At 40.2% G+C, this 27,297-nt stretch overlaps 2 protein-coding genes across 2 annotated transcripts; one reads left to right on the forward strand and one right to left on the reverse strand.

The window, feature by feature from the left end:
- Positions 1 to 300: 300 nt before the first annotated feature.
- On the reverse strand, positions 301 to 3,408 carry LOC119728517 (transmembrane protein 244-like). The gene is made up of 5 exons (XM_038200789.1): positions 3,191 to 3,408; positions 2,979 to 3,064; positions 2,271 to 2,365; positions 2,011 to 2,136; positions 301 to 1,324 (listed from the first exon to the last, which is right to left on the reverse strand). The coding sequence occupies exons 1-5, from the start codon at positions 3,254 to 3,256 to the stop codon at positions 1,167 to 1,169; spliced, it is 531 nt and encodes a 176-aa protein (XP_038056717.1). The 5' UTR covers positions 3,257 to 3,408; the 3' UTR covers positions 301 to 1,166.
- Positions 3,409 to 3,988: 580 nt separating this feature from the next.
- LOC119728518 (ATPase family AAA domain-containing protein 2-like) lies at positions 3,989 to 25,663 on the forward strand. Its single transcript, XM_038200790.1, has 24 exons — positions 3,989 to 4,526; positions 5,727 to 5,842; positions 6,441 to 6,658; positions 7,366 to 7,487; positions 8,289 to 8,418; positions 9,125 to 9,226; positions 9,335 to 9,452; positions 9,798 to 9,905; positions 10,254 to 10,362; positions 10,795 to 11,085; positions 11,862 to 12,110; positions 12,297 to 12,387; positions 13,457 to 13,771; positions 14,773 to 14,947; positions 15,671 to 15,857; positions 16,725 to 16,910; positions 17,576 to 17,711; positions 18,329 to 18,525; positions 19,052 to 19,211; positions 19,851 to 19,973; positions 20,178 to 21,164; positions 21,865 to 21,983; positions 22,839 to 22,967; positions 25,296 to 25,663. The coding sequence occupies exons 1-24, from the start codon at positions 4,419 to 4,421 to the stop codon at positions 25,332 to 25,334; spliced, it is 4,515 nt and encodes a 1,504-aa protein (XP_038056718.1). The 5' UTR covers positions 3,989 to 4,418; the 3' UTR covers positions 25,335 to 25,663.
- The last annotated feature ends 1,634 nt before the right edge of the window (positions 25,664 to 27,297 follow it).

The following is a 27,297-nucleotide window of genomic DNA, read 5'->3' on the forward strand; positions in this document are numbered from 1 at the left end:
GGTGCTGTTGACAATTTTCTTCATCCTCGTTCCCAGCTGAACTCTCACGATGATCCCAATAATGTGGTAGCGTGTTTTTCACTGAATTGTTCTTTTAATGGAGTGATTTTCAATCTTCAATTAATTTCAAATCAATCCAGTCTTACAAGGTGATATATAACTGGATTGACTTTTTTTCTTTTATTGGTCTGTAACATAAGAAACAAAAGAAAAACACTTTTATCTTTGTTTTTTGGGGGGCATTATTATTATGAACAGCGCTTCTGCAAAAAAAAAAAAAACTGCAATGAGACGGGCATATGTTAATCAGAATTGTTTTATTTTCATCAGTATCAAAATAAACCTTAAGGAAACTATAACATTATTTTGATCTGGCTATAAAGACTAACAGTACTTGAGTAGAAATCAAATTGTACTCAAAGAAAGAAACATTCAATGGGATTCTAAAAGCCTGAAAGAAATTTGAAAATTCTAAAACAAAGTTGATTTTCATATTTAAAAAGTCATTAAATATTGCAGCATTCTCAAAGTTTGAGAGTTTCTTTGATAAATTAAAATGTTTTACTTTAGTATACTGAAAGTCAGATTGTCTTTGGCAAAAATATGCACTTACAGTTCTACAAAAGGAACAAATTCTCATATGGTAAATTGATTCACTAAAATTCATACATTAGGACATAAAATAAACCAAAAAGTCTTGAGTTGATAAACTGAAAAAAGTTAAGCTGAATCATCAATCTTTTGAGAATCTACCACCAATATGAGTGGAACTTTTGAATTGAAAAATGATTTCAAAGTTTGTACATTTAAATTCAAACAATCTTGAGTAAAAATGACGACATATAGGACTAGATACAAATTTATTTGTTCAATCTGCCCCCCACCCCCGGAAAATTTCTTGAACAATGTCGGTGTTCATTTTCGAAACCATTTCACATGAATGCAGTAAATATTTTCATTCCTATTCACAGATTTCCGAGATATTTCACAGATAAATTTTGTTCCTGAGCCTCAGACAATCCGAAGTTTTGGCACTTAAATTTACAGTAATCATATTTAAATATTAAATACAAATCAGGTTTATATACATATATCAAAAAGTTGCCTTTGAAAAATAGTCAGGTTTTCAACTGTTCTACTCATCCCCAGATTTTCGTCAGTTTTTTTCATGAAACTGCCCCCGTTCTCTTCTTGTTGAATTTTACGGAGCCTTTTTTCTTCTCATTTATGATTTGGTTGATGAGTTGTCCGAAGCTGATGTTGATAACAAGGCCAATGAGAAGACAGATCCACCATTCCCATACCAGAGGGAAGCTGAGGTTGACTGTAGAGTAAAAAAAAAAAGGACAGATAAAAATGAGATGATGAGGTGTTTTGTATTGAATTGAAAATTGGGGTTTCACTTCATGGAAATATACAACACTTGCTTTAGCTGTACTTTCAGAAATGGATGGATTTTTGAGTTAGAATTCTATAGCAAATATTGTTACACTGACCTGTTTCAAGGTTTGTGTTCATAGATGCTGGAAAAACCAAAGAAAATAATGCTTTCTTATAGTCTGGTTCCCTGACCATACTTCAGATGAAACGGAGCAATCTATAGACATCAGGGAATTATCAGATCAGGGAACCAGACTACCTGGCTTGCACCTGTTTACGGATGTGTGACCGATTGCAAACAAAATGTGGACTAACTAAATTTGGTAAATTGGGGGCAGTATTTGAAAAAAAGGTCATTTTTTTTCCAATGATGGTCAGCTAACCATTGTTGGAAACTGACACAAAAATTTCCACTTTTCTTGCAAATGACAGCACACAAGGTGCCATGATTTCACAGGATGCTTGAGACTATTACTCACTTACAGTCAAGTAAGGTAGTTCATAATAATTTGGCAGTTTTGGTTTTTCATGTTTGCAAATGCTGTATATTACCTTTAAGTAACTTATTTCATACCTGTCTTGTTAAAATTATTTGTTGCTTGATTCTAATATCGCATCTTTGTTTCTCACCTGCACAAGTTATTGCCGAGTGTATTATGGTAACTGTGACAGAAAAATCCCACAGACGCTGCCGAAGAAACGTCAAGAAAACAAAAGTTGAGACGAAAAAGGTGGATTCCAGTGCTATAAAATCACCTACATGGGAAAAACAAATCCAGGATTATTGTATGCTTGAGGAACATGATTTAAATTTAAATTGTGATCTAATATCATAATTAGTATAAAAGTAATCCAGGATTTTCATGACAAATTTTGGAAGAACGACATACCAAGAAAGGGTTGCGTACTCCACTTTGTAGAATTTGTGAAAATATTTTCAAAGCTCTTGTAGTGGAATGGAATCGTGCCGTCAAAGTTGTGAAATCTAAAGGAAAATAAATAATAAACGGTTAAAAATCTTTTGTAAATTATTGAAAAAAAAAAATAGGCAAGTTTGTACTCAGCAGCTCAGGCAAATATAAATATAAGCATGATAAAAGGAAAACTTTTTCAAAATCAAGCCAAATTAAAAAAAGCAAAACATGTTTAGCGTCCCCGCCTGCTTCCTTTTTGGAGGCCGCCTCTTTTTTCCTTTTTTTTTGGAAAAAAACCCAAAAATATGATAAATTTGAAACAGTGACATCATTTTGACCTCTTTCTCTGTTGTATCTAGCCCACATAAAGCTGGTATGTCATTTCCTTAGTCCAGGTAAAAAAAAAGGGCCTCCTCCTTCCTTTTTTACAGAAAGGCAGGACGCTAAACATGTGCTTTTTATTTGGCCTTTAGAGTTGTGCAGATATGTTTTTTATTTTTTTTATTTTTTTGCTAGATCTCATTTATACAGGGTGGCCTTATCAGTTAAAAAATGCTTTCCAAAGGGCCCTGGTTAATTTACATAAATATGAATTAAAACAGTTAAAGAATTTGAATTATAACAAAACAAAAGACATATTAATTATTATAAAAACATCAACAATCAAATGATTATCGTACTCACTTAAAAATCCCATGCACTAGGCTGGCTGTAATGTAGAAAACGGTATAAAATGACGTCAGACTCAAGAGCAACCAGAAAATCACAGCCTGAAAAGAGAAATAATTCACCTTAAAAAAATGTATCCATTCCAATTTCTGTTTATCATGTTTATAGAATTTTCTACAGTGACATTGAGACGCCAACACAACACTACAGGTGGAAATCTACACTACCATCGAAGGAGAATGTTCTATTCCTGGAAACAGTCGTGATGCATGCTTCTCCTTGTCGAGCGACATTTTGAAGACATCCGGAATTTTGAGAGAGAAAAAATGATGGAAAAAGCCTCAATACTGCACTGCATCAGGCCTACGGTAACCAGGAACTCATCATTTGCACAATGTTCGAGTTGTAAGTCCGTGTGAAGGGCGCCCTCTTTATTCCTTTGTCTCCGCCACAAAAAGGACACACTCACTCTTTCAGTTGTACTTGTAGAATTTAACATAGTCAAAACTCAATTTGTTTTAAAAGGTTTTTCAAAGGGACTTCAACCTTTATTTTCATCACTTGATGAATTTTCTTCTTCCTTTAAGCTTCTCGCCTTCTGACATGTGAGAATCGTTGATTACTTTCAATCCTTTTTTACTTTGCATCTCAGTTCCTTGCTCTATTGCTCTATATCATGATCTTACAGAAATATTTCTTAAAAAAAAACAATTTTACAGTATCTGCAATTTTTTTCCATTTTTCATTTCCCCGTCAGTTATTAATTATTGTATGGGTCTTGATAATGTGATTGTCATAATTTTCGTTCGCCAGTTCAAAATATTTATAGGCTGTAAATATTTTGAACTGGCTCAGCTAGCGACACGAGTTTTGCGACTTTTAGCCGGCGTATAGGGCGCCCTCTAGCAATCTTGAAACCGAAGCTTAAGACAATCTTTCGCGGCAAATTTTTCAGACAGACGCATTCTAATAAACCATTTAATTTAATGATTTCTTATTCTTTTCATTCAACGTACTGATTTGTAAATACACAGAAATATATCTTAGCAATAAAATTAAGTTCATGTGTGGCAACGTTTCTTTGGTAATCACGGATGTGTTGTTTTTTTACTGCTTGAAATGTTCACCTTTCGCGCCAAACGACCCTTTACCGCTTCAGTGCACAACAATAACTCGCCGCGATTAAGTAACCATCCTCAAACTGAAAGTTCATGACGTTTTCTCCCTTTTAATGAGTGCAATTGCCAGAAGATTTATAAAGATAGTAAATAAATCTGTTTATTAAGGAAAATTCGAGTTCAATCTTAAAACCCTGGGGATTACTTTTCCTGAATGGCGAATGAACAAATCCTCATTTAGAGCTGTTGAACGTTCACAGACTGCAATGCAAAACATAACGTTTGTTCATCGATGAATTAATTTTTGATCAAATTAGTCAGGTATTTTGCCGTGAAAATGGTTAAAACCAGACGTTCTTCGCCGTTAGAGGACCACAACTATGGGGAGGAGTTTCTGTCTTTGAGTAGCCGGAGAAACAGGCGAGAAATCCGGCCGAACGAGGAGGTATTTGACGGACCATTTTTAGATTGTTTTGTTCGTTTTTGTTCTGCTCGGCGCACGTACTCGATTCGCGTTAAGGCAGTTTACGGGGAAGTTCCCGCTGTCAAAATGCAGGCTTTCCCTTTAATGGGAAAAATATTTACGTGTATGGGATTAATCCCTGATATACAGGAAGCAATGCTTGAATGGATCAGAGCAATTATCTTGACTATAGACCCGGAAACAGCAAATCGGCAGGGGTATTTCTGTGTTCATGTGATTCACTCAATCGGCAGCTGTATTTTTATTACTAACTTGACCTTTCACCCATATTGATATAAACAAGAAGCGCCAATCTATTTTGAATAAGGCTGTATCCACATTATTTATTACACATTTGACATTAAATAAGTGGTGATTATACGTGGTTTAGGTAGTGGATATTTGACCATGGACCAGTCCCTGATTGTCTATGCGCAGCGACTGTTTTGGGGGACTTAGAAATTTTTATCGTGATAAAATCTTCGTCTGGTTCTTCACGAAGTTACAATAACATAACCTAAGGGCATATAAGGGTGGTGTGATTTAATGACAGTTTCTCCCCCCCCCCCCCCCAGGTTCGATTCCCATGGACAGGATGGATGTCCATGAAGCAAGTTACTAATTAATAAAGAGGATCAGGAATGGAGGAGAAACTTTATTGAAAAAAGTGGCGTCCGTATCTGGAATTCTTTCAAAACAATCCTCCACTCTAGAGAAAATGACATAATCTTCAATTAACTGTAGTGTAGGATTTGATTTAAAACAAAAAAGGAGACAATTCTTATTGAATTTGAGCGGTGTGCTTGCAAGGCAGGGAAAGAGTGTTGCCTCCTGATGCCACTATTTCATCTCAGTGATGGCCAGTCATTGAATAAGAAGTAGAAAAGACATGAATCTAGGACTGAGAAACATTCCTAATTTTGTTAGAAAATACTTAGAAAATCCACTTGACTCTCCATAGACTTTGCTCACAACCAAAGAAGTGGCGTCTGGATACTACATTCTTTTACAGGCGGGCTTGCTATTCACTAGGCCACGCATTAACTCCACATAAATTGGCAATATGGTGTAGGCCTACTTGTGCGATCTGCTGGCCTAAACACGGAAAAGAACGAAACAAATGCGGGACCATTTCACAGTTATTTAAACACTATGTTATTCATTTGTTTATTGTTTTTCAAGATTGATGTCAGTTCCAGCAGTGACGTGACTCCTCAGACTAGCAAGCATGATCGCAGTAATTTCCGAGAGAGCGCTTCAGTCAGTACCAGAGGCAGCTCAAGAATGCGAAGAAACAGGTAGATTTACTATTAGCATTGACCTATTTGGAAGTAATAACATTTCTTTATAATTTTCAAAGAAACGTTGGAAGCTTTCCTTTTAAGAAAATTAGAATGAGGCAAAGTAAAATAAAAAAACAGTTTGTTGTCCCCGACCACATTCCTTTTCTCGACCATCTCTTTTTTTATTTCTTTTTATTTTTTGTTGTTTTATCTGCTTCCAGAAAATAATTGTAGCTATCTTTGCAAGTTCAAAATCTGGTAGGAAGGGTGACAGCTCCTTTGTACACACAACTATCAACAAAAGAGTTGAGAAAATGGAAAAATCCATCTGCTGTCTTGGAAAAAATCCACTATCTTGAGGAAGATAAAAAAAGGGAGGAAGAAAAACGAGGAAACAAGGGCCTCCTCCTTCCTTTAAAAAAAAAACTTGGACGAGAAACCTTTTTTCTTTTTCAGTGAAAACATTTCTTTATAATTGGTTTATCGTAAAAAGAAAATGTTTAAAGGTTTTCCTTTTAAGAAAACTTGCATAGTGGATGAGTTGTCTCACTTTGTGTTGGGTTTTACTCAACCATTCTCCATATTTTACGCCTTTTATCCGTTTTTTGCGTAGATCTCTTCGGATGGACGACACACCGCTGTCCACCTACAGTCCAGTTCGGACCAGGAGGTCCAGTAAGATTGAACTTCAGCAGGAACAATTGACAGCACCGGTCACTATTGAAAACATCAACTTGGCCGACTTTGAGGAAGACGATCGTGAGTTCGTACCACGGCGCAGCATGCGAGCAAGGAAGCCGTTGTATACAACCATGAACACAAATATGATCGGTATGGACAAATTTAAGCTTCCTGTATTAATTATTTTAATTAATTAATTTTTTATCACATTTTGTCAGTGCATTGTTTAATGGTTGAACATGACTGAAGTTTATTCAAGGAAATGTAAAAGTCCATCATTAGTCAATCACAAGTCCATCATTAGTCAATCACATGTCCGTCATAAGTAAATCACAAGTCCATAAGTAAATCACAGGTCATCATAAGTAAATCACAAGTCATCATAAGTCAATCACACGTCATTAGTCAATCAAAAGTCCATCATAATTGAATCCCAAGTTCATCACAAGCTAATCACAAGTCCATCATAAGTCCATCATAAGTCTATCACAAGTCCATCACAAGTCAATCACAAGTCTATCCCAAGTCAATCACAAGTCTGTCACAGGTCAATTACAAATCTATCACAGGTCAATTATAAGTCTATCACAGGTGAATTATAAAAGTCAATCACAAGTTGTCATAAGTCAATCAAAAGTCTGTCACAAATCAATCACAAGTCATCATAAGTAAAATCACAAGTCCATAAGTAAATCACAAGTCATCATAAGTTAATCACAAGTCATCATAAGCTAATCACAAGTCATCTAGTCCCAAGTCAACTAAAAATGTATTCAATTGAATTATTATTTATCTCCTTTTACTTGAGACCATACTTGTGAATCGCGTTTTGATGAACTTTCTATATTTTTATGCAGTCAATCATGTGCTGTCTGCCCTACAAGAGGATAAAGCCTCCAAGCCTGTTCAGAAGAAAAGAAACGATGAAGACGAAGAAGAAGACGAAGATGAAGAACAGCAAGAAGGATCAGAAGATGGTGTAAGGAGTGCAACCAGCATGCATAATTTCCCTCAAATATAATTTTCACGGACTGTAACAGATTTGGTCATAAGCCCGCCCCTTTGTGTACATTTCTCACAGTGTTGTGACCGAGTTACGATACTGTGGGCGCCTGACCAAAAGGCACAATCGAATTGATCAGTGCGCACTGTTTAAGTCCACTTCTAAAAAGAGAAATGTCGGGCATGTAATATTTCTGCTTTCCGCAGATTACTGCGTTTTTTTCCCACCTCCGCTTTTTTTGGCGTGACTCTGCGCTTTTTAAGTTCTGCATGCATAATTCCTGTTATAGGCTCCCGATATATCACGTGTGGCGCAGATCACACGTAGTCACTATACGACTCAATTTCTGCATAGGTAACGGCTATATTATGTTCGGCACAGCGTGTATTTTTTTACAACTTTGTCGGGAACTGGACTAGCCAGCCTTGCGGCCACGGAATGGCCCACCACTCGTACGTACATACGTACATAGCCTTGGAGTCAAGCTAAGAGACTAGATGTGACCATTATCAAGTTGCGGCCTTTCCTTTCAAATCAACGCAACCAAAGCGAGGCTGAAAGAAAAATAGTCTGGTTCATTTTTGCACAAGACACAACATCATTCAGTACTGTGATTGGATACAGGGAACATGACTGAAATGGTGGCAGCATGATAAAGGTCGATAGCCAGGTTTTCCTCCTTTTCTTCTCCCTCTGCCCACTCACATGCCTGAATGTGTTACTGCCATCCGAAGCCTAGTAATTCGGACACGTCCTTATTGTTGTTCTTATTTGCAGGAGAACGATTCCACAGGTTTGGATATGTACTCTCGCATCAAGAGACGTCATATCAAACAACGAGCCGTGGCAGGAGACGGGGAGGAGGATGAAGATACAGATGATGAAGGGTCTGAGGAGGATAGTGAAGGTTAAAGAGAAAGTCATCATTCTTATTTTGTTTGATGTAATTTTGTGTCGGAGAGATGTCTATTCAACATTGGGATTGCCCTGCACTAGCCTTTCTTCTATGGCTGGCAAATTCAACCACGCCATCTCAACAGTCGATATCAATCAAGTGACTGTTTTTAACCGTTGAGTGCTCCCTGCCTTCATAAAGCAGGAATGACTGGGGGTGACTGTTTATGTAACTTGATACAGCTATGCTTTGACTGTAGGAGATTAAGTCAGCTGTGCCTACAAGAAATGTAATCTGACTGTTGGTGATTAGCCTGTGTATAAAGGCGTGGCAGGGGAGAAGGATGAATTTTTTTATTGTGACTACTCAGTCAGCAGGAGGGTTATAATAAGCAGAAGGTCGTGGGTTCGAGTCTCACCCGAATAAAGTTGTGAATTTTTTTCTCACAGGCCTTTGGGCAGCACTGATTGAACAGATCATTTGAAATTACGTTGGTTGAGGCTAAAACCCACATTGAATTTTATCAGTCTTATGAAGAAAATGTTATATTGAATAGCGTTGAAATTTCTCCATTGAACCGAGCACAGATGATTTCTGTGAGAAAATGTTATTGTGAACATGTTAATTTGAGAATCTAGTTGAACATTTGTCAATAAAATATATGGGGAGTTACATTACAGTTTGGAAGATAAATCACAAATATTTTAATTCAATACAGAAGAAAGTTCTGAAGAAGAAGAGGAGGAGGATCCGCCTACAAAGAATTACGGTTTGCGACAGCATCGACGTATCGTACAGAGATATGAGGCTCCACTACAAGGTACAGGTTGATTTATTTTAATGTTTCTATATTTGCCGACAAAACTTTCAAAATCCAAAACTGTGCAGTATTATTCTAATAACACATTGCAATTTTTTTTGTACACAGAGAGTATTCCTAAGAAGCGTTCCATTCGTTTGTTTGACAACACAAGCTCACCGCTACGACGGCATTATCGCAGTCATTCTAAGCCACTTACACCAATCAGAGGCCAGCATTTCAAAAGGTAGGAATCGTTGTGGAGTTCTGTATCAAATCATTTTTTGATTTATTTTTTGCTCCGATTTTTCTGATTTGAAAGAGAAATAGCTAGTTTGTTACCCAAAGTTAAGGAACTAGATGAAATTTTAGACATTTGGGAATAAAGTGTTCAAAATCATCCATATTTTGTAGGCTAGTTTGAAAGTATAGTTATGATAAAATAGACAATGTAATAGGTCATGTTTTACTTCAAATTTACATCTTTTTTATATTTTTGTTTTAAATTTTTTATTTTAAAAGAAATTGGTAGTATTGTTACCAAAATCAAATTCCATTTGATTCTGAAGTTTTAATATAATTACTCTTCTAGGAAACACCATGCTGCTCACAACAGGTCATCCACTAGTTCGGATTCTTCAGATGATGAGAGGCGTTTTGAACGGCGTAAGAAGAAGAGCATGGCTCGCAGTAGAATGAGGTATGCCTAAGCTTTGATAAGAGGAAATTTTCTGGGAAAAGTCAGGGAATTTAATAGTGACCCAGAAGGATAAAGGAAAGAATTTGCCAGTTTGGCGTATGTACGTCTTGTGCAATTTGTCCAAGTTGTGTCCATTGTCGGACTGGCAGTTGGTGGCGTTTGAGTGTTTATGCAGTGTGAATATTACTTTGCTTTGCTGCAACCACCTCTTAACTTCCCAGCAACCCTAATAAAGTGTAAATATTTCTGAAGGAAATATCAGGAAAACTCCAGGATTTTTTCATCACAAAAAACTGGGAATGCTGTATATATCAGGTTGTGATTTGGAGCTTCTTTTGAACATTGCAGATGTCTTCCAATGAACATGGTCGCGGAGGATGTGACCGGAGTCAAGAAGGATCGGCAGAAGATTGGAAGCAGTCTTGCGGATGTCGATCCCATGAGCATCGATACCACAGTAAGTATATCACTACCAAGCAAACAATCATGGTCTGGAGCAGCTATAGATAATTTCACAGTTTAAAATCTGAGCCAAGAGTGTTTGCCTGGTGTTTTTCAACATATAGAATCACCAGGCCAACACGTAGACATATCTAAAGTAAACATCTTAGACAGAGACGCACGATACTTTGAAAGGGGGATGAAGGAGGTAGCCTACATCAGAGCCTACAACCTTTAAAAACCGGGACGGGGGCGGTACAAACTCCCAGGAGTCTATGACACGGTGTTGGGATCACGTGTCCGTAGGGTCCAGGATGCAACATCCGGGTCATCCTGCTGATGAAGACCGGAGTTTCGGTCGAAAATTACAGGTATGAAATTCTCTAGTGTTGTGATCAAAAGTTTACCTCTAAATTGGAGTTAACTTTTACTTTCTCGCCTCCAACAGGTAACATTTGACAGTGTTGGCGGTCTCAACCAGCACATCCAGGCTCTCAAGGAAATGGTAGTCTTCCCACTTTTGTATCCAGAAGTCTTCGAGCGTTTCAAGATCTCGCCACCGCGGGGCGTGCTGTTCTATGGCCCGCCGGGGACAGGCAAGACGTTAGTAGCGAGGGCGCTAGCTAACGAGTGTCGACAAGGTGATAAGAGAGTCGCTTTCTTTATGAGGAAGGGAGCGGATTGCTTGAGTAAATGGGTCGGTGAGTCCGAGAGGCAACTCAGACTATTGTTTGACCAGGTGAGGAAGTTTTGAAAGCGGTATTTTTTGGAAATTAATAATAATAATGATTTGTATTTATAAAGCTACAAGGCGCTTCTCCATTATTACCCTGCTCATTGGGCCAATGAAACATTCCAAAGACAATCTCAACTCCCTGGGGAGCATACAGATTGATGCTGCCGTTTCGGCGCGAAACAGCTGAAATCAACCACAATAACCATCTCTGCCCTCACAGGTACCCATCTACTCCTGGGTGGGGATAAGCAATGAGTAAAAAAACGCCTTGCTCAAGGGCACACGCACCATAACCCCAGGCTGGACTCGAACCCACAACCTACAGAATTACCCGCAGACCATAAATTCAATGTTCCAAACCACTAGGCCACAAAACTTTGCTATTTCTTTGTTGTTGTGATTTTCGGTCACCAATACATTGTATAATTGTACAGAATATTTAGGATGCAAAGGGGATGTTCGTTACAGCTAAGTGTTCGTTATAGAGGCGTTCCTTAGTGACAATCTTCTATATTTGTTATAAGCTTACTTCCTTCATCAATAAATGTACCAGAATTTTTTGCCATTAAACTTGAACCTTGGATATTTAAATAGTTACTGCTTTCAGTTGGACAGCAACTGTCACTTCATTTTTAATGCGCAATATGTTTGAGACATCTATGTAAAGGATGCGCGAAGCTTATATACCTACAAAGTTCTGAAATGTTTTTTGTTTTGCAAGCTATAGATACTCAATGTTAACAGTTGCAAAACCAATTTTTTTTTTTAATTTTCAACAGGCCTATCTTATGCGTCCAGCAATTATCTTCTTTGATGAGATTGACGGTCTAGCACCTGTTCGTTCCAGTCGTCAGGATCAGATCCATTCCTCAATTGTCTCAACACTCCTTGCACTCATGGATGGCTTGGACAGCCGTGGAGAGATCGTCGTGATCGGAGCCACCAACCGAGTTGACGCTATCGACCCAGCGCTCCGGCGCCCTGGAAGGTTTGATCGAGAGTTCTCCTTTCCTTTACCTTCACAAGAGGTGTGTAAATCATTTTTTCCCTTTTGTAGAAATTTTCAAAATATGGAATTTGTAGGAATTTTTGAGAAATGAAGCTGACTCCTTCCGAATCACAGTTGCAAGATCATTATTTATTTACTTGATCCCTTGATATGAATAGCTTGTATACGTTTCCTTGAATTGCATAATTTTTCAATGTGACTACAGGCTCGTCGCAGCATTCTGTCCATTCACACCAAAGACTGGAGTCCGAAGTTGTCCGATGCGTTCGTCTGTGAGGTGGCCGATAAATGTGTTGGTGAGTTTGTCATTTCAACCTTTCGAGATAATAATCATTGATTTAAGTTACCGACTCCTGAAGTGTTCCACACTCCTTTGTCAATCTTCTCGTCAGAGTCGGAATGGAGGGAATTACATTTCAAATACAAATACAAGTCAATCAAAAGTCAGTCGCAAGTAACGGGAGGTGAATAACAACAGAGATATGCTTTTGAAACAGGTCATTTGAAAAAGCTTGTGAGGTGATTGGAACTGAAGGACTTCTGGTGACTTATGATTGACTTGTGATTAAGGATTTGACGTTTAAACGTTTAAAAAAACAATACAATTCTAAATCTGTTCTCAAATTTTCCACAAACGTGTAAACGAAACCCAAATTATAAAAAAGGGGCCTACGTTCACTGTTCACATAGTCTTCCTTTGAGTTAAACCTACGTGTACATAGCACAAATAATTAATGTTTTCATTTTAGTTTTCAACCTATTTAATTTACAAAACCTTTGAAGCACTTCAACACTTGATTACATTCAGGGCACACGTAGTGCAGTTGTTACGTTTTCAGTGACTGTTGATTTATCATGTCAATCACACCGGTCTGCAGACATAATGAGCATGCATCAGCCTTTGTGAATGGCTAAATGTTTAAACGATTCTGTAAATATTTGCTTTACAAAAAACGTTTACAAAATTGAACGCAAAGTCACATCCTTACTTGGGATTACTTGTGATTGACATTTTGATGACTTGCGATAACTTGCGATGATTTGTGGTGATGTGTGAAAACTTGTGATGACTTGTGGTGACTTTTGATGAATTCTGATGGACTTTTAATCACTTATGATTGACTTGCGATTGACTTGCGATTGACTTGCGATTGACTTGTGATTGACTTATGATTTGACTTGCGATTGACTTGTGGCAACTTCACTTCAACCTGCCCATTACATTCTATTGTAAGTGCACCAGTGTGCTAGGAGTTACGTGTTTGAAATGAAGATTGTCAAACTGTTTCCAGACATTTCTTCTTCTTTTTTTTTTATAAAGTGGAACAACTAGTTCAATTTTTTCCCCTTTCTTCCTTTCGTCAGGCTACTGTGGTGCTGACGTGAAAGCCCTGTGCACGGAAGCCGCACTGTTCGCGCTCCGACGTCAGTACCCACAGATCTATGCTTCCAAGGAGAAACTCCAACTGGATCTAACTCGGATTCAGATGAGCGCGCAAGACTTCCACAAAGCAATGAAGAAGATGGTGCCGGCTGCGCAGCGTTCTGTCGTCTCGCCTGGGAGGGCGCTGTCTGTCGTTATCCGACCGCTGTTGCAGAATCAGTTGAATGCCGTGCTGGAGCAGTTGCGTCGAGTCATGCCTGCTGCGGTCTGTCCAGGTGATAGGAAAACTACAACAGGTGAGTAGGAAACTGTATATTGTCCATGAAGGAAAACTGTTATTATATTTCTGACTAATGTGAGTATATTTTTGACAACTGTGAGTATATTTCTGACAACTGTGAATAAATTTCTGACAACTGTGAGTATATTTCTGACTACTGTGAGTATATTTTTGACAACTGTGAGTATATTTTTGACAACTGTGAGTATATTTCTGACAACTGTGAATAAATTTCTGACAACTGTGAGTATATTTCTGACTACTGTGAGTATATTTTTGACAACTGTGAGTATATTTTTGACAACTGTGAGTATATTTCTGACAACTGTGAATAAATTTCTGACAACTGTGAGTATATTTCTGACTACTGTGAGTATATTTCTGACAACTGTGAATAAATTTCTGACAACTGTGAGTATATTTCTGACCACTGTGAGTATATTTTTGACAACTGTGAGTTTATTTCTGACTACCGTGAGTATATTTCTGACTACTGTGAGAATATTTCTGACTACTGTGAGTATATTTCCGACTACCTTGAGTATATTTCTGACTACTGTGAGAATATTTCTGTCTACTGTGAGGATATTTCTTACTGCTGTGAGTATATTTCTGACTACTGCGAGTATATTTCTGACTACTGTGGGTATATTTCTGACTACTGTGAGTATATTTTTGACTACCGGGAGTATATTTCTGACTACTGTGAGTATAATTCTGACCATTGTGAGTATATCTGACTACCGTGAGTATATTTCTGACTACTGTGAGTATATTTCTGACTACTGTGACTATATTACTGACTAACGTGTCTATATTTCTGACTACTGCGAGTGTATTTCCGACTACTGTGAGTATATTTCCGACTACTGTGAGTATATTTCTGACCACTGTGAGTATATTTCTGATTACTGTGAGTATATTTCTGACTACTGTAAGTATATTTCTGACTACTGGGAGTATATTTCTGACTACTGTGAGTATATTTCTGACTACTGTGAGTATATTTCTTCTCAGGATCTGCATCAGACCAATCCAAGATGATTCTGGACATGATTGAGGATAATGATGACTATAGTGATGAGGACACTCCTTGCATCTTTGACAAGTCGTCAACACAGAGTAACGGCAGAAGAAAGAAGAGTGTCGGTGACCGAGAACAGTCGGTTCTGTCATTCATGAACTTTTCAAGGCAAGTTGTTTTGGTTAACTTGTTAGCACCTGCACTAAGTACTAATTAGCTGATACATCTGTAAATCCATACAGTCTGGGGTAGCTTCTGGTCGGTACAGTGAGTAACAGGCAGGGCAGTTTGGGGCGGTACCGGGGTTTAAAGAGTTGATCGGGGAAAGTGAATTTTTGTATGGTGAGACTAAATTTGGTTTAAACTCACATATCTCTTGCATATTCGACAATAAATATCCCTGTTAATTTGACGCACCTTGGATTGTTAGATATGCATTAACCCTTACTCTCTGAGGGTAGTTTACTGCATGTCAGTTGGTTATGCCAATGCCCTCCAGCTGCAGTTTTTTGGCAGATAACAAGTCTTAACAGTGAAGGCTCCAATTGGCAGGAGTTGGAGGCCCTGGAGGGTGCCTGATACTGACCAGCTGGGGGCACTCACTTTGTTATCAGAGGACTCTCATTGTTCTCTGTGGCATGTATTGGAGTGCCTGTCCAGTTACCCTTGAAATGACATGGCAGATATTGGAGGGCCATGCAAAAAACATAGGAGATTTTCTTGAGGCACATATTGGCATGCATTGGAGGGTCAAGTAGGGTAAGGGTTAAAGTAGATAAATGGAACTTTACAAATGTTTGTATTTTGTAATGAAAAGTAGTGAGTTTTAGGCAGTCTTGCAAAGATGTTCACAAACATCTTTATGATAGTTCAATTTGTTTTCTCACACAGTGCTGCCTACGAGAGACCCTCCACTCACAGGCCCCGCCTACTTCTAAGTGGTGCCAAAGGTCACGGTCAAAGTTCACATCTAGGTCCAGCTCTCCTGAACACCCTAGAAAAGATGCCAGTCCACCGATTAGATCTTCCCGCGCTGTATTCCGTCAGCGCCAGTACACCCGAGGAGTGCTGTGCTCAAGTAAGTAGAATGGCTGTTGTTCGGTTTTGACGGTTCACTCGTAAAACATCAACCCTAACTCCCTGGGCATTTTTGCTAGGATGCAACCTCAATCCTGTAAACTCCTCCAACTGCCTCCATGTACAAATAGTATACAGCCTCAATCCTCCAAAGTCATCTGTTATTTCTTGAATGTGGTTCTTGGAGGGGTGACCACTGCCTCAATCCTGCAAAACCCTCCTGCAATCACTGTCAATATAACCTTCCCAAATCCTCCAAAATCATCTTTGCAAAATGGAGCATTTTGCAGGATTGAGGCTATATGGCAAACATGTGTGGCTGATTTCGGAGGATGCACCGTGTCACGGTCTCAGGCCGGACCTTGTGTTGTTTGTGCTCAGCCGTGCATAAATTTAGGCCTAGATTATACTTGACATCCTCCACTCCAGGATGTCACTGGCTCTGCCTCAACATGTTGACAGTGATTGCTGGAGGATTTTGCAGGATTGAGGCAGTGGTCATCCCCCAAGGACCACATTCAAGAAACAATGGATGAGTTTGCAGGATTGAGGCTGTATGTAATTTATTTTCACATGGAGGCAGTTGCAGGATTTTGAAATGGTTAAGGAGTTAGGGTTAATTAATTGCTATTTCCTAATATCTTGACCATGGGCGTGATCCCTGGCTACATGGCATATACAAGTTTATGGCTTCCTGACTAGTACCCTTGTACAAAAAAACGCTGACAAAAATGGGGAACCGCCATCAAATGGCTGGATAGCTCACTTGGTAGAGCACCGGAACGGTAATCAGGAGGTTGTAGGTTCAAACCCGCTCCAGTCAATTTCTTTGTTCATCTTTACAATTATGAATGTTTTTATGCGACAGATTTTCCGTGAGGCGCGGCGTACAAGTCCCAGCATCATCTACATGCCTCACATCCATCACTGGTGGGAAACCATCACAGACACGACGAGGGCGACATTTCTAAGTCTTCTGCAGGACCTTCCGCCCAGCGCACCTGTGTTGATTCTAGCAACCAGCGAAAAGGCTCTCCACGAAGTAGCAGTGGAGGTATAAATCCTTTTTTGACACGCTTTAATTAACCGATCGTATTCAAGCATAAGAATTGAAGGTTTGCGTTGTGGAAAGAGCAATAAGTGTAAGTTTATGGTTGCATGCAACAAATCTCTTTTGTGAGTTTGTGAGGTTCTGAAAAGAACAAGGGGGAAACTCAACGTTTTGGACAGTATACTCTGCCTGTCGTCAGGAGACTGACAGACTCCAGTTGTGAATATTCAAGCAATAAATATTGACTTTCCATAAAAAACCAAATCTATAATTCAGTTGCAAAGTACTCATACAGTCCCTGAAGGAAATATTTTGGTCCACTGTTCAGTTGTTTACTCAAACCCTTCAGGGTATTTTGTCAGGAAACCCTGCACAAAACAAGAAATGCAACATTTGTCAAAGTTAGAAACATGCCGTGTGTAACAACATACAACAGGTTAAAAGATCCAAAGGCCAAAATGACTCACAGTTGGTGGTTGCCAACTGCAAATTGATCGAATACTGACATTGTTCAATTGGACGAGTCCCATTGTCTCAGATTTGGCTGTTTATGCACTGAGGTTGATAGCTCACTGCAGCTAGGTCCCACAGACTACTACAACACCTGTCGTACTGTGTTGCGTCTGGCAGGGTTAGGGATATTAAGTTTGAAATGACTTGACACACAGGTGCGAGAGCTGTTCAGTGATTACAGAGGTGAAGTCTACCGAGTACGACTTCCATCTCCCGAGGAGAGACACGCCTTCTTTGAGGATCTCATCCTCCATCAAGCTTGTAAGCCGCCTCCAAGGAAGAGAAAAACAGGTACGTTGCCATCCAAAGAATTGTATTTTTACTCCCTGATTTGCAAGCTCAAACAGAAATTGTGTCTGTTGTTCTTTAGCATCTGTAGAATACCGTGCAACTCTTCAGAAGGATATCTCGCACAGGGATTGCCTTTGCGGCAACAAGAGATGTACTAAATGTACGTTACGGGAAGCACAGTTCTTCATGGAGTAGCCAACAGAGTTCATTCGAATCCACAAATTATGAAACAAATGGTAACCAACCGCAGTTCTGTTCCTGTATCCATATTTCCCCTTGATTTGACCTTTATGTGACCTTATCGTCAAGTTCCATGTAAGCTTTAGTTTTGCCAACTGTCGTTACCATTCAAGAGCTGTATGTCCTTTCAAATCCTTCACAAGCTCCTCTTGCTCTTCGTAAAAAAAAATAGGCAAGTCCATGTTGGCTTTCGTAAAAACCATTGATAGCTACAGCATACCTTGCACCTGCGATTCCTTTTCTACTCGGACAAACCATCTGCATATGAAAAAGAAAAGGAAGAAACGTTTTCTAACAGCTTTTTGGCATTGTTCGCCCTCTTCTGCATTTGTCTCGTAGACATTTTGTTAACTCACTTACGTTTTTGGTTAATACAGCCACTGATAGCTTGGAGGTACTTCCTGTCGCGGCGCCCCCAGAGCCGCGCAAACTACAAGAAGAGGAGCTGAAGAAACTGGAAGAACGCGAGGAGTCAACGCTACGAGAGCTGAGGTTATTCCTACGAGATGTGCTGACACGTCTTGCTAATGAGAAGAAGTTCCGGCATTTCCTCAGACCTGTTGATCTTGAAGAGGTACGCAATCAACAAGTATTCGCTCAGAATAATAATGTGTGGTGTTTATATAGCACTTTCCTTCAAAGCTAGGTCTCAAAGCACTTCACAAGTATTACCCCGTTCAACAGGCCATGAGACCACTTTTCTTCAGCCGAGATCAGTGCAATCTGGTCTCTACCTTCACAGGTACCCATTCATACTCCTGGGTGGAGAGAAGCAATTGTAGTAAAGTGTCTTGCCCAAGGGCATAACCACCATGTTCCTTGTCAGGGTTCGAACCCACATACCATGGCACATGGTCGAATATAGAAACACATCGCTCTCCAAAAGTCAAGGGTCCTTTTTTTGTTAATTTTCCCTAAAGCAGTCACACCCTATTGGTATGTGCATAAATATTTAAAACATTGTTGACCCCTACGTCATATGTCAACCTAACAATCGACACGCTGGCCAGCATCGGACTTTACATGGCCCGCCATGTTGAGTCTGTGTTCGGACTACTCAGACACAGCCTAATGGAGCTGTTGTGTTGTGCATTTTGCAGGTACCTGACTACATGGTTGTCATCAAGAACCCCATGGACCTGTCGACAATGATGAACAAGATCAACTCGCATCATTACAACAGCGGACGAGACATGTTGGATGACATCGATCTGATCTGTCAGAATGCATTGGAGTATAATCCTGACCGAGATCCTGGTGGTAAGTACTACCCTGAGACAGTTTACCCATTCCTATTGGTCAAGAGCTTGTCACATGGGTAGTTTTAAACGGCTGATAAACACTGACTGGTTTTAAACACAATTCCTGCACCGCTGCGTTCTGCGCCACATCGCGCAGTATGCGCTGCACGCCACATCGCGCAGTATGCGCTGCACGCCAATCTCCATATAAGGAGATTTTTAGCACTATGCACACGAGGCACATACCATAGACATGTTTCACAAAACATGAAGTAAACTGTTGAACAAAATCGTTTGAAATTTGTGGAGTTTTGACTTGTTTTGCCTTCGGCTCGGGCCAATATTGGCGACCAAGCCCAAGTCGGTTTTAAACGTACTTGTTTAAAACCGGCCAAACACATATTTATATCCTTAGCATATCTCAGTACATGATAATACTTGTGTCAACACATCATCTAGAATATATATTTTTCAAATTTACATACTTGTCAAGACATGCATGACCAAAGTTAACAGTGTGTTTTGGTGTACTGGAGGGATTATTTAATTAATAAAGAGAGATTTTCACTTTTTTTGTGTTTTTCTAAGCGTCCACTCCATGTTGGCTTCAATATGGTTTCAGTATCATTATGTGGTGTTACTATTTCCCTTGTGTCAGACCGAGCGATCCGTAATTTTGCCTGTGAGTTGAAGGATACAGCGTACGCCATCATTGAAGCCGAGATGGACAAGGATTTTGAGAAGGAGTGTCTGGATATCAAAGAGTCACAGCGGAACAGAGGTAAGGCCAAACTTGGATATTAGAATGTAACTTTGTTTGACCAAACTGTAGCCATGAAGTTTGTAAGAAACTCACTCCAACATTGTTTTTGGGGCTTACATGTATTTTCATTTCAAAGTCTGCCTCAAAGTTTTGCAGGAACAAGCCACAATTCTGCTATGTGAAGCAATGTTAAGTTTGAGATGCTTTGTGGATGTCTTTCAGGTGAAAGCCCTGCCAAGACAGCTCCTCTGTATTACCGAGTTCTCCCTCCGAGCATGCTCCCCGCCAATCAACAACCTCCTAATCTCAAGCCAGTCAGGGAGCAGCCAGCCAACCTCAAGAGGAAGACCGACACCCCTCCAAAGATTCACACGCCTGTGAGCGGATTCAACGATCCGTTCTCTCAATCCACGTCCGTGAAGAGGAAAAGGCCGGCACGTCTGAAATCCAGATGGAACAGGGGGATTGTGTCAAAGGCGAAGAAGAAGAAGAAGGCGACCAACGTGGCAGACAGCTCGACGAAGGAAATTGCGGATGAGATCAAAGATGCAGCGGAACAGAAGAATGAAGATAATGTGGAAGAGAACGTGCCTAACGTGGATGTCGAAGCTGATAGTAATACAGAACAGAATAGCAAAATCCGTGAGGATGAAACTGGCGACAACCAAGTTAAAGCAGACTCCGTCCCTTCTCACTTGCAAGAAAACGGACCGATTGAGAACGGGATCGAATCGGACACCTTGCCCGATGAGGACCCCAAAGTTAGTCAGCACTCCCAGTTACCCACTGATAGATTCTGTAGCGACAACGAAAGTATAAAGAGCGGAGAGGCGTACCGGGATACCAGACCCACTCGCGGGATACCGGGATACCAGACCCGCTCTAGACTCCGTTCCAGCGCCAGCTCACATTCCGATCACAATCCTGCTTCCCCGAAGTCTACCTCATCAGCACCTGCAATGAACGGAAGTGAACAGTCCACACATGCGTCCCACAGAGAACCCGGCATCGATAAAATAGATGATCGGGAACAAAGCGCGGAGACTTCCAGATCAGAAATAACCAGTGAAGACCAAAATACCTCGGGACTCGTCCTCAGACAGACAAGTAATTCCACACCGACTGCAGAAGTGGAGATGATAGCAACGACAACGTCCCATGCAGATGTTGCGGGGGCGGGGACCAATGATAAAGAGGAGGCGGTGGAAGGTAAGGGTGACACGCTTTGTCTTTTAGCCGGTCCCAGAGGGCCACTTTAGCATCCCCTTAGTGCCTATCATGACTGGCTGAGGACTTTCACTTGCAAACCGGGCAGTGCTATCATATAGGATTACCCAAATTATAGTAAAGCCAATGAATGAGATAAAACCCATTGTTTAGACCAGGGCCAAATTTCATGGTTCATTGCGCATAAGCCAAAATTCCTCGCTTAAGCATGTCATATGCTTACCCAAAGCATGGACATTTCTGCTATATTAAGCAGGGATTTTTTGCTTACTGTAAGGAGAGCCAAGAAATTGGGTCCTGATGCATGAAAGCATTCCAGCAGACGGCTAATATGAATCCTTTGAATAGAATTGCGTGCGATCTTGGACGAGCTTCAGTAAGCCTGCATTATGTTGCAAAGTCTTCTTACATTTCGTTTCACTTTTAAAAAAATTATTTTAGGAAAAAAAGATTTGGTGTTAGGAGAAAGTGAAGATTTGTGCATTTATTGCATTGACTATAGAGTACCGAAGTGTGACGTCATTTAGAACCAGAAAGTGTTGTGCAAATGAATGGAGTTTGGCACGTGTTGGTTCACGGGCTGAATCACCCGCTAATGTCTTTTACACACATTTTGTGCGCATGATGTATTCACTTCAGTACTCTATACGTTACAAATGTTATGTTGGACTTCTAGTTTTAGGATCACCAGCTCCACGTAGAATGACTAGAAGAATGTGGGCAGACATGACGACACCCAAGGTCGTAGAAAAACCGGAGGAAGTCACACCAGTACTTGTTGTAGATCACAAAAAATTGGAGGTAAACAAATCTAAATTATTATTATTATTAATTATTTCTGGTAATGAAAGCAAGGATTCCTCAAAAGCTCCCTAGGCACTGTAGCTCGCAAGCCTGAAGAAACCTGTAGAGAGAAGACAATGAGAAGAAATTACAGTTAGAGGTGGGAGGAAAACCCCAGAAGAATATTCTAGGGAAAACCTACGGAATCAGATAGGGACTGAAAATCCAATCCACATGTGGACCAGATCAGGAATCGAACTGGAGTCACAGCAGTAGAAGGCGATGAAAGAACCGCTACGCCAGCCTGACTGCATAGTGTTTGGTGGTAAATGTTCTCAAGATTGACAGATTTGAAATTGTTCTGGAACATTTAACTCCCGAAGCCTGTTCTGTTGGTGTTTTCTTTAGCATGTGGGTTGGACATGATGTAGTTAAAGTATATTGGAGGATGCTCTGGCTCATCAGCCAAAGAGAGCTTTGATTTTAGCCAAGTGTTTTGCTGTTTCGCAAGTTAAAGTCTGTCACGAGCCAATATGGCCCATCAGGCCGGCGTTTATCTCCAGTTTCAGTGGTATAAAACAACTGAGAATATTTCTATTCCCCTGGATGGGATGCTAGTCCATCGCAGGTTACTCCCCAGCTAATGCCGGTACCAATTTATACTCCTGGGTGGAGAGAGGCAAGTGCGGGTTAAGTGGCTTGCCCAAGGACACAACATATGGCCAGCAGCTGGATTCACACCCCTGACCCTCTGATCATGAGTCACAACCCTCACCACTAGGCCCCACGATTTGCTTTTTAGACAAGTGGGTAAACATTTTTGACATGTTCCCAAAGTTGGTTGATTATGCATCTTTTTGCTGTCTGTGTTAGGCCCTTCTTACCACCGTTGTTCAAAGGACTAGTGGTAGTAACGTAGAAGCCTTGGAGAGACTTCACTGTAGCTTGAGTCAGTGTATCTATTCTCATCGGATGGAGTACGACAAAACTCAACTACTGACAGTAAGTATCGTCAGTATTTCATTTTACACTCCTGTAAATGAAGAATTCTTTTAGGTAAATGCGTTATGCCTAGTTTCGAATTGGGACTTACTACCTTTGGTACTTTGCTGCAGACAAGTTTGTTGCAGAAACATTGTTTTATGGATAATCATACCCAACTGTTATTTATGAAAGATATTTTGAACATTCGATGAGTTCAAAATTATCTTTTGTGTCTCTAAATTTGCCTGGAAAATTGTATGCCTTTTTCTGGCGGTTGCCATTTTGGCATGTACAGGGGTGTGAAATCTCCGCTATTTAGCGGATTTCCGCTTTTTTGTTCAGCGTGCCACATTTTGTTTTCCGCTTTTTTTCTTCCGATGATCCAGATTTCCCCCCGCTTTTTCCCCCGCGCGTAAGCATTGATTTTATTTCCGTTTATTCTATTTTCCGCCGAACGCACGCGATCCGCTCTCTACCACATACACGTAGCTCAGAGATGGGGTGCGTGCAAGCGAGTATTCAATGTACTGTACATGTACATGTACATTTACATATGTATGTGTACTATACGATGCCATGTGCATGCATTTTGCAGCTCGAAGCCGCGTGTGTACACAACGTGTAAACAGCATCCGGGGAACCAACAGTCATTGCGCTGTGATTGGCTGCAGATAAATATGTATATTCACACATGCGCCATGAAGCGCGTTGGGACTCTTTGCGGCCGTTCCTGTGTCTATGCATGTAGTGACACGCGATGATCTCCACAATAACTCTCTGTAAACATCGTCTTGTTGCAAATATAAAGCCTTGAAATAAGACTAGTAAATTGTCGCCGTGCCGCGCCGGTAGAGGGCTAGGGCATCATGCGGGGCAAAGTTCATGTGTGCATTTCATTGCATGCACGCATCGGCCTGCTGCGTATCCGCTGCATGCTGATACGTACGTTAGTGTGTCGTTTCAAATGTTTCAAATATTTTGACATTAATTCCGCAAGATGTCAGTGCAACACAAATGTGTTATTATCCCAAGAGGTTTGGAGTTTGATTCGGACATTGACAAGACCGATCCTCAGGTTACGAATCCGTGGAAATGGATTTGGATGGAACACATGGTTAATGGGCAGAAATTAGGCGACTCGATCAGAAGCCGGGACACGCGATGACGATGTGTATCAAGTCATCTGCAGTAAGGAGTTAAAATATGGAAAACGTGGTTGAATTTCCCAGTTTTCATATACAAGTTGGCCATTTAGGCAGTTTCAAGCCAATATGAAGGAAAAGTTAACTTAAAAACATGCATAAATTGCAAAACATTTTCGACCAATAGTTGGCCCAGGCATGCCAGGGGGCTTTAAAATGCACCACAGAGCATCTACATTTCAAATTTTTTTCCGGGCCCTTGGGCGGGCCCCGAACCCCACGCCGTAAGGGCTTCGCGCTCGCAGGTTCAGTTATTTACAGGTTCAGCTATTTTCAGCTTTTTTTTGGGACTCCACTCACACCCCTGCATGTATTCGAAGTTTAAACATTTGGTAGAGTGCCGGAACAGCAATCCGGAGGTCGCAGGTTCAAACCTCGCTCCAGTCAATTTCTGTGTTGAACTATACACAAATATTATAATGCACCTAGTCAGTATCCCTATGTGGTTTATTTGTAAGTTTAAAATTAAAATAAATGTATCCAAAGACTGTTTAATGAGAGAGTGGCTCTATTTTGGGGAGGTGTAATACAAGTAAAAATCTGTAATATTGGGTGGTGCTGTGGTCCAATGGTTACGGTGTTTGACTCGTGTACCGTGGTACATGGGTTTGAACACTGACGGGGAACATGGTGCTTGTGCTCTTGGGCAAGACACTTTACTAAGATTGCCTCTCTCCACCCAGGAGTATAAATGGGTACCTGTGAGGGTAGAGACCATATTGCACAGATCTTGAGCTGCTGCAGGGTCTCATTCCTGATGAAAAGGGATTATAGGCCATCAGCTTTGGGGTTTGGTCAGTGTCAAATCAGGACATAAATGATTATAGTGCGCATGCGCAAGGTATACCGCCCCTAGAGTGGTAACAAGCATTTTGATGGACATTTTGAGAAAAAGGGTGATAACACACAAAAAGCTGCCACCGCTGCAATGCTATCACATATTTTCCAACTCTGGAGGTGTGTACCTTGCCAAAAATCGCTATGACGATTATTCCCCTCATTTGATACCGGTGGCCAAAATTTTGGACCGAGGCTGATGGCCTATTATAATTGTGATGGGCATGTGATCATATTTGTATGGAATTTGCACAATATAAATGTATTAATTATTAAAGTATTAATATTTTGTCCAATTTCTTTGCAGGATATGGAGAATGAGGTCTTATGCTTCGTGAGGATGTAACAGACAAACAGCCACGTGAGATTTTGAATTGTTCTGATTATACACACAAAGTTTTTGCAATTACAATTACTTACATGCCCAAGATGTTCTTGAAGTAAACCATACACAAGGCACAGGAATTATCGATTGAACGTTGGAGGATTATAGAACTCCATGACGTTTGACCAAATCACAACTTTACCAACCATATTTCCGACAAAAATCTGACGTGCATGCACATGGCATGCTAAAACCGGACTATTCCATTTGAAGTCAGAGGAATGAACGTACGGGATAACCCTACCTCAATACAGCTGCAAGCTTGCTGGCAAGATGGTGAGTCTCAGGGAAGACATCCTTGCAATTTTGTGGTACTGTTTTGTTATTTAAGAAATTTTAGAAGCATTTTCCATTATTATCACATTATTACCGATAAGACAACTGAGCTGTGGTGCATGAGATGATTGCACACACTAAATGCCGTGACGTGAATTCGGCGTTGAGAAAAATTTGCTGCGAAATTCGACGGAGTTAAAATATGTTTAACTTTTGTGAATTCACAGCGCGGAAACTTGGTATGACATAAAATTCATTTGTGTTCGCGTTCACTTTCGCACTGGGTATGAGCAGCCTTAGGCTTATCTTATGTACTCATTTCAAACTGGTGTTGCATAGGCGCACAAAACCAAATACGGTAACGGTATGCCTTGCCTACCCGTGTTCATTGAGACCCGTTCTGCTTACGGTGGACCCGTTTTGAATTGAACACGTGTAGTTGAGGCGATAGTGCGGAACGGCCTGTGGTTGCCTACAGTTCAAGTCATTAACCCTCCTATACAAACATACATTCTGTGCAGAGTTGTCCTTTCAGTCAAAATCAATCAAGTGACTGTTTTTAACAGTTAAGAGCTCCCAGCCTAAATAAAGCAGGATTGACTGCCTGTGACTGTTTATGTAACTTGATACAGCTATGCTTTGACTAGTACTGTAGGTGATTGATAAGACAGCTGCTTTTGTCTGTTGACTGAAGTTGACTAGTCACAGTGCTTGCTTGAAAAATGATCTGACTGTTGGTGACTGGCCTGTGTGAATGGCATGGCAGGAAAAGAGGATTGATTTTTTGACTGTCTGTGACTGTTCAGACAGCAGGAGGGTAAATATTTGGCAATGTATTATATACTATCTACTTTACAAAATAATTACCATAATTAACAGTTTCTATATGCAACAGACATACAGAAAAAGATGCCAAACCTCTTAATCTGACCTCATAGGTTTTGTAATGTGTGGCAAATCAGGTTATCAGTGGTAAAAACAATCATTCTCAAGTACTAATTAGTTTTTGAAAAAAATATTGACTGCATATTTCCTCGGTCACTCAGTTGGCCTAATTACTTTTCTGTGCAGTAGAGAAATACGGGCAAATAAGTTCCTCGTGTAGATTCTGAAAAGTTTAAACTTCCATTAAAATGTTTTACCTGGAAATATTTTGACACTTTTCAAACCTTCAGGGTAATAAGAAGTTCACGGGTGGGAAATGAGGGTTATGTTAAAATTATCTTAACTTGGATTTTTTTCCCCTAATTTCTAACGTGACTAATGTGTTTGAGCAAGAATTACATGCATTTGAAGGATTCGACAAATTTATATTATGATAAAATCAGGTTCCATTTTAAACTTTTTGTTGATTTAGTATGAATACACTGTCGTAAAAAGATTGAAAATCAAATATTGCAAGGCCTTTGGAAGACACATTCCCCAGCTGATTTTACGTGTTTTTTGGAAAGTATTAATATGGATCTAATCCTGACTGGTGTCGAAGAGTAATGAATATTGAATTCATTCGTTTGTGAAAATGTGATGTTGCCGTAGAAAGGCATCATTGAAAACCGATGAATTGCTCATAAAGTCTTGCAATGAGCTCATGCTGCAGTTGAATTTGAACCCTTTAGCCCTTGAATCGCCCCAAACCGCCCTGCCTGTT

The sequence above is a fragment of the Patiria miniata genome, unplaced genomic scaffold, assembly GCF_015706575.1.
Source record: "Patiria miniata isolate m_02_andy unplaced genomic scaffold, ASM1570657v1 HiC_scaffold_20, whole genome shotgun sequence".
In the NCBI taxonomy this organism is placed as follows: Eukaryota; Metazoa; Echinodermata; class Asteroidea; order Valvatida; family Asterinidae; genus Patiria; species Patiria miniata.

What these genes read in the sequence shown, in the direction of transcription:
- LOC119728518 (XM_038200790.1), top strand. Translation starts at nt 4,419, where the DNA reads ATGGTTAAAACCAGACGTTCTTCGCCGTTAGAGGACCACAACTATGGG. An exon ending in AAATCCGGCCGAACGAGGAG is followed by an intron (nt 4,527 to 5,726) that starts GTATTTGACGGA and finishes TTGTTTTTCAAG; the next exon opens with ATTGATGTCAGTTCCAGCAG. An exon ending in TCCACGAAGTAGCAGTGGAG is followed by an intron (nt 16,911 to 17,575) that starts GTATAAATCCTT and finishes CTTGACACACAG; the next exon opens with GTGCGAGAGCTGTTCAGTGA.
- LOC119728517 (XM_038200789.1), bottom strand. Translation starts at nt 3,256, where the DNA reads ATGTCGCTCGACAAGGAGAAGCATGCATCACGACTGTTTCCAGGAATA. An exon ending in CTAGTGCATGGGATTTTTAA is followed by an intron (nt 2,366 to 2,978) that starts GTGAGTACGATA and finishes ATTTTCCTTTAG; the next exon opens with ATTTCACAACTTTGACGGCA. An exon ending in CTCGGCAATAACTTGTGCAG is followed by an intron (nt 1,325 to 2,010) that starts GTGAGAAACAAA and finishes TTTACTCTACAG; the next exon opens with TCAACCTCAGCTTCCCTCTG.